The sequence below is a fragment of the Mus pahari genome, chromosome 14, assembly GCF_900095145.1.
Source record: "Mus pahari chromosome 14, PAHARI_EIJ_v1.1, whole genome shotgun sequence".
Classification (NCBI taxonomy): domain Eukaryota; kingdom Metazoa; phylum Chordata; class Mammalia; order Rodentia; family Muridae; genus Mus; species Mus pahari.
The window spans coordinates 65,345,612-65,351,983 of record NC_034603.1 but is presented as its reverse complement, the minus strand read 5'-3'; the positions used below and the strand labels follow the sequence as shown (position 1 = coordinate 65,351,983).

The 6,372-nt window shown below is 52.2% G+C and overlaps 1 protein-coding gene across 1 annotated transcript in view; it reads left to right on the top strand.

The window, feature by feature from the left end:
• Plxdc1 (plexin domain containing 1) overlaps window positions 1–5,843 on the top strand; it is a 55,640-nt gene extending 49,797 nt beyond the window's left edge. Inside the window, exons 12-14 of the mRNA XM_021212842.1 lie at window positions 208–243; window positions 2,727–2,887; window positions 4,484–5,843. Of these exons, the coding sequence (XP_021068501.1) occupies window positions 208–243; window positions 2,727–2,887; window positions 4,484–4,603 (317 nt within the window). The 3' untranslated portion in view covers window positions 4,604–5,843. The remainder of the gene's footprint in view (window positions 1–207; window positions 244–2,726; window positions 2,888–4,483) is intronic.
• Window positions 5,844–6,372: the final 529 nt, after the last annotated feature.

Sequence of the window (6,372 nt, the reverse complement as noted above, 5' to 3'; positions counted from 1 at the left end):
AGGCCAGCCTGGTCTACAGAGTGAGTTCCAGGACAGCCAGGGCTACACAGAGAAACCCTGTCTCGAAATACAAAACAAAAACAAACAAAAAAACAAAAAAACAAGAAAAAAAAAAAAAAAAGAAAATGAACTTAAGTCCCACCCAGAGGCAGGGTTCTGGAGGCCTGAATGATTCCACTAACTTTGTTCCTTCTGTCCTCTTTGAAGATGACACCAAGTTGAATCCCTATGCAGAAGGAGACGGTGAGTACAAAGTTACTCCTTGCCTCTCTTCACCAGACAGATGGCGGTGGGCTCGCACTGAGGAGTCAGAGCAGGTGAGGGAGAGGAAAGGGCAGAGCAGCCAGGGTCCCAGGCCTCGAGCTCAACGGGAGGGCCGGAGTCTGAGGCCATAGACCCCTAGGTCAATGGAGCGTGTCTACCCTAAACACCTCTCATCTCAGCCACGAGCCTCCTGTGTCTACTGCCCTGAAAGGAACCCGAGGAAGTAGCTGAGCCAGGGCCACCATCAGGGGACTTGTGGCTGTGGCCTTGCTTCCCTGCGGACCTCACAGCTGTATGGAAGAGCATACAGCCATATCCAGCCTCCCTCCCAGGCAGAGAGCATACGGGTATTGTCCACTGTTTGCTTGTGGGGTACCAGAAGACTGGCTACTACCGGGCTTGGGGAAGATGTTCTCTGTCATAGGAAGGGTCACCCTCCCCTGTCAAAAGCCCAGTCCCGGCTGTAAGGATGGACAAGGGGAGGCCTTTCCAGATCAAGGCTGGAGGTAGTCCTTGGGAGTCCAGTAGGAAAGGCCCCTTTTTAAGGACTCAGCCTGACGTAACCCCTGCAGTGGAGATGACGTCATTGTTCTGCTCTACGAGGGGCTTGAGAGGCTGTGCGGTGGGGGAGGAACCAGGCCAGGCTCTTCCAGCTTGTGCTACATGCACATCTGCCACAACCCCAAAGGTCAGATCAGAGGATCACAGCAAGCTAGGAGCTGGTGGCCAACCATCAAGTCAACAGAGGCTAACCTGGGGTGTAAGTCCTTCCAGCTATCCCGCTTCAGTTGGGTTGGAGGCCTCAGCATACACGGGAGTGGCCTGGATAGTTTCTCTTCTGGGTTGCTTCTGTGTACACAGTGCCCAGCAGAGACAAATGGGGATAGTGACCATCCTGATGCGCTCGACATCCCAGTGAGATCCTCCCTCTGTTGCCTCCCTTCCCACCCAAGACCGCTGTGAGGAGAAGTGGGTGTTCCCATTACTGACACCTGCCTCCATTCTTTTGGCTCATTCCTTCATATTAAGTAAGGGAGGCAGCAAATACCTACCCAGGTAATGTTAGGGAACCTCGATTCTTAGTGGCTGACACACCCTGTGTGTCCTTAGGCAAACAGCATACCATCTCTGTGTCTCCACTACCCCAGTCATAGAAGAAACGGGGTGGGGGTGGGGGGTTCTGGACGAGCCCTTTGTCATTGGGATGCATTTCAGGAGCTTAGAATGTTCTCGAAGAGTGGTTTGTGGGTGCCTCCAGACGACCTGGTTCATCCCATTGGACTCAGTTGAAATGGGATCCTCTACTTCACAGCAGACCCTGTTGTTTTTAAGAGCTGGAGAGTGTTCCTGCCCTCCAGCAGATCTCAGTCTGGCAGCAGACAGAAGCGCGGATGAATATGGCTATCAAAGCAATTAATACTAGTTTAGGACTTCCGTGATGCTGGGAGTGGCTTGCGGGGCTTGGCCTGAGCTCCGTCATTTCCTCCTCCTCCACTGCATGGTAACCCCAGCTAGATAGCTATTGTCCTTGTCCTACAAAGGTGAGAGCAGAAACTCACAGAGGCTAATTTGCCCAAAGTCATAGAGACTAGATTTGAACCCAAGAAGCCAGTCTAGATTCCCCTCCCCTATTTATTATTATTATTATTATTATTATTATTATTATTATTATTATTATTTCATATGGGGTTCTTATTGTATATTACTGGCTGTTCTGGAACTCACTATGTAGACCTTGCTGGCCTTGAACTCACAGAGATCAACTTGCCTCTGCCTCCCAAGTGCTGGGATTAAAGGTGTGCACACCTGCCTTCGCCATCAGATGTTTTGAGACAAGATCTGGAGTAGCCCAGGCTAGTTTCAAACTCTGTAGGTTAGAATGGTCCTGAACTCTTGATCCCCCTGCCTCCTCCCAAGTGCCGAGATTGCAAGCCTTTGAAACCACACTCAGCTAAGATCCCAGTTTTTTATTATTACTTTTTATGTATGTGTATGTAGAGTTGGTGGGTACCTACTACCCTCCCTGTGGTGGTCAGGATCAGTTCTCCCCTTTCTACCCTGTAGTTCCCAGGGATCAAACTCAAGTCATAAGACTTGGCGGCAAACACCTATACCCGCTGAGCCATCTCATTAGCCCCAGATCCCATACTATGAACTACCATATGCCCTTTGTGCTTAACGTGCCTTAACGTCCCTTTGTGAATTCCTTAATGTGCTTATGTGGCACAGGTATTAAAGAAAGCTTCCTATAACTTCTGAAGAGCAGTTTCCAAATGATTCTGGAAAATACCGTAAGGGTGCCAGAACATTAATGTGGTTATAATCATTCCCAATTCCTGCTACACCTTTCTGTGGGTTTGGAAGTATGGGCATTCCTCTCCGGGACCCTGTCAGAACACAAGTCCCTGAGGCCCAGCTTATCTTGCTCCCTGAAGCCTTCTTCTGTCCTACTATCTCCACAGGACTTCCAGACCACACGTCCCCGAAGACCAAGGGTCCTCCCGTGCACCTGGGCACCATCGTGGGCATCGTGCTTGCTGTACTCCTGGTAGCGGCCATCATCCTGGCTGGGATTTACATCAGTGGCCACCCTAATTCCAATGCTGCACTCTTCTTCATCGAGGTCAGTGTGAGATTTGCCTGTATCTGCTTCAGGCCAGCTTCCCTCGGCGTTCAGAACCTGCTTCAGCCCATCCCATCCCTCACCTCCCTGAGAAACCTTCCTCCACTCCATCATCTCTTCAGTGACCGGTACCAGGGTCCATCATCCCCAGGACTCAGCACCAAGGCGTTCCCTCCCTGGGGAGTGGTCTATCTGCTTTCATGAGGTTAGGAAAGCACCCAGAGGGAAGTGATCAAAAATGCCATAGTGTGGGGACCTATTAGTGGCAGGTAGCTTTCTAGTAATGATTTGTGGTTTCTTGTCCCCAAATTCTAGGTCTCACTCAGAGCCACTGTGTTTCATTGCCTCTGTGGGCTTTTTAGGTGACAGTTAACAACCCAGAGGTTAATGAGGGCTGCACTCTTCTGGGGCTGGAGTTGAGGATTCGGCAGTTTTGAATGTTCCAGAACTTACTGTGAACAGTAGAAGTGCATGATGGGAAGGGAGGCTCAGCCCTTGTCTGTGAGCCACAGAGCTCAGGAACATCTGGTGCTTATCCTACTGGTGAAGGTCTTTCCATGGTTTCTGAGGACGTAAGGATGAAGGAGATGCTGGCCCTGCCCTTTAGTAGGTCATAGGCTGGTGATGCCCTCAGAGAACCCCTCAACAGCACTTACATAGCACATCACGTCAACTTCCCTAGAATCCGTATTTAGAAGGATCATTTTGCTGGGGGAAGGGGGTATATGCCTTTAATCCCATGACTGGGGAGACAGGCAGGAGGATCTCTGTGAGTTCAAAGCCAGCCTGGTCTACAGAGTGAGTTCCAGGTCCACCAAGGCTACACAGAGAAGTCTTGCTTCAGAATTCGTTCCTCCCCACCCACCCACCCCCAAAGAATCATTTGAGAAGGTTCCACAGGGACGTCTGTCTCTACCTGGGTTGCAAGCCTGCTGACCTCATCCCCCAGAAGCCTAGGGGGTTCCCCCAGTTTTTAAAAATAAAACAGGGTCTTTCCAGTTGTTTTGAATTCTTAGCCTACATAGGTATCACCTAGGACTACCAGTGCCCAGGTCACAGGTCTTCGATGGGTGGGTTCAAGGTAGACCAAGGCATCTGCATTTTAGTTAAGTCCTCTGTTGATTCTGATGTGGAACCTGTGCTATCTTGGTACTTCCAGAGTAGTCCCCTGTGACCTACTTTATCATTTCCTACAGCCTCACATCTCTAGTCTGCTGTTGAAGCTTCTAGCTCAGTTCCACAAACCACACCGTGTGCTCCTTACAAACCTGCTTCGAAAACTGCCACACACAGTGGTGCATGCCTAGAATCCCAACACTTGGGAGACATAAATCAGGGGGTTGCTGCAAGTTCAAAGCCAGCCTGGGCTACACAGAGAGTTCTGGGCTAGCCAGGGCTATATAGGGGTTCTAGTGGCTGAGGGATTAAGGTGGGGAATCTTGCACAGAAAGTGCACCCCCACCCCCACCACCAGTTGTCTCTCCACAGTGAGCACCCATTCCTCCAGAATCCTTTTGAGAGGAGGTTTTGCACAGTCTCTAAGAGATGGGGTCCAGTGAGGTGGTATTCACTGACTTTGCCTCTGTGCTCCTGCAGCGGAGACCTCACCACTGGCCAGCCATGAAGTTCCACAACCACCCCAACCACTCCACCTACACCGAGGTCGAGCCCTCTGGCCACGAGAAGGAAGGCTTCGTGGAGGCCGAGCAGTGCTGAGAGCATCAGGCCAGAGACCTGGGGGTGGCATGAAAGACAAGGCACAGCACAGAGAAGTGATTTTTCCTGGCCTCCTTGGAGCTGGCCCTGGACCGGGAAGACAAGACAATAGCTTGTGGTGCCAACACTACAGTTTGGTCTGCACACCCCAGATACAGGGGGCTCAGTAATACAACTGCGAAGGTTTCTTCAAGGAACAGTAACCTCAAGAGTTCCCTGTTTCAATGGGAGGAGGCTTCGTTTGGGGGGCGGGTCTCTCAGTGGTCTACAGCTATGGCGGAGCCACTGCCCACTGGAGACAGCCTCCTGTGTTCTTCCTGCTCACTGAAGCCCACACTGGGCCATTGCATTCTGGGGTCTATAGACTCAAGCGCTGGTCTTCCTAGCTATGGAGTCAGTGCCCTTGGCACCAAACTTTGTGACTTAGAAGCCTGAAGAAGGGGTCCCTTCCATCCGAGAGCGCTTAACCCTGAGATATGCTAACAGAGAGAGAAATAACCTTGAGGAACTTGCATTTTCTGGCCTTGGTCCTTTGCTTCATTGTTTTTGCAGAGGCCGGGGCCAACAGCAGAGCACTGTAGCCTGCAGCTCCTTCTGTACCCTGCCCTGCCCTGCCCTGCCCCTCAGCCTCCACCCTGCAAGCTGGTCTTGCATGGCTGCAAGTAATGAGTGGGGCCCTTACTGTGCCATGTGTCTGGTGCCTGCTTTACTCGTTGACCTGTTCTGTTGTCAGTGGCAGTCGTTTCCTTCATAGAGAGGGACAGTTTACCTGGCTGACCAGAGTCGGGTTCTTGTCACCATTAAAAACAAATTAGGGTGTGGTGGTGCTCGAACTCAGGAGGCAGAGGCAGGCAGAGCTCTGAGATCAAATCCAACCTGGTCTACAGAGAGAGCCTGTCTTGAAGAAACAAAGCAAGCGGGGGGCTAGAGGTTTCTCTGAGACACCCCTGCCTCAGCAAGGGGCTCCAGTTGGATCCTGTTGAAGCACAGCGGCCGCGAAGGTAGGGCAGAGAAATCTGGTATGGGAGGGAGAAACCTTGACCTGGAAAGCGGCCTCCATCTCTCCAGCTCTGCAAAGAGATTTGGGAACTGGGAGTTGACGTTCCCACACTCAGCCTGGTTTTAAGGAACTTCTGTCCCTGTGGTGGGCTGGGACTGCTTCGAAAGGACAGTGAAAATCTAGAGCTCACCCTTATCCCAAAGAAGCGTCATCAGCAAATAAATAAGGTGTAGCCCCCACTCCGTCGTGCCTGTGTGCATGTTAGGAAGACCCTGGGTAGAAGGCTGAGCTCCAGGGCATCAGTGGGAGGAGGGAAGGCCGTGTGCAGATACCTGGGCACATCCGGTGCAGAAAATTCCAGCCGTTCCACGGTTGACCCTTGAGAGGACACTGATGGCATGCAGGACTGGAAATACGCTGGTGTCTGCTCTGCTTCATAAGCCAAGGGAGAAAAGACTGTGGGGACGGGGAGGCTGTGGGGATGGGGGGGCAGTCTGTGGGAACAGGGGTGTGTCAGGACGGGGTCTGTGGGGATGCGGCTGTGGGGATGGGGGTGGAGGGTCTGTGGGGACAGGGGAGTGGGGACAGGGGCGTGTGAGGATGAGGGTCTATGGGGACAGGGGTGTGGGGATGGAGGTGTGGGGACAGGGGTGTGTGAGGACAAGGGTCTGTGGGGACAGGGGTGTAGGGACAGGGGTATGGGGATGGAGGTATGGGAACAGTGGCTGTGGGAGGGACTTGAGAAAATGATGGTGGACAGGGTAGAGTG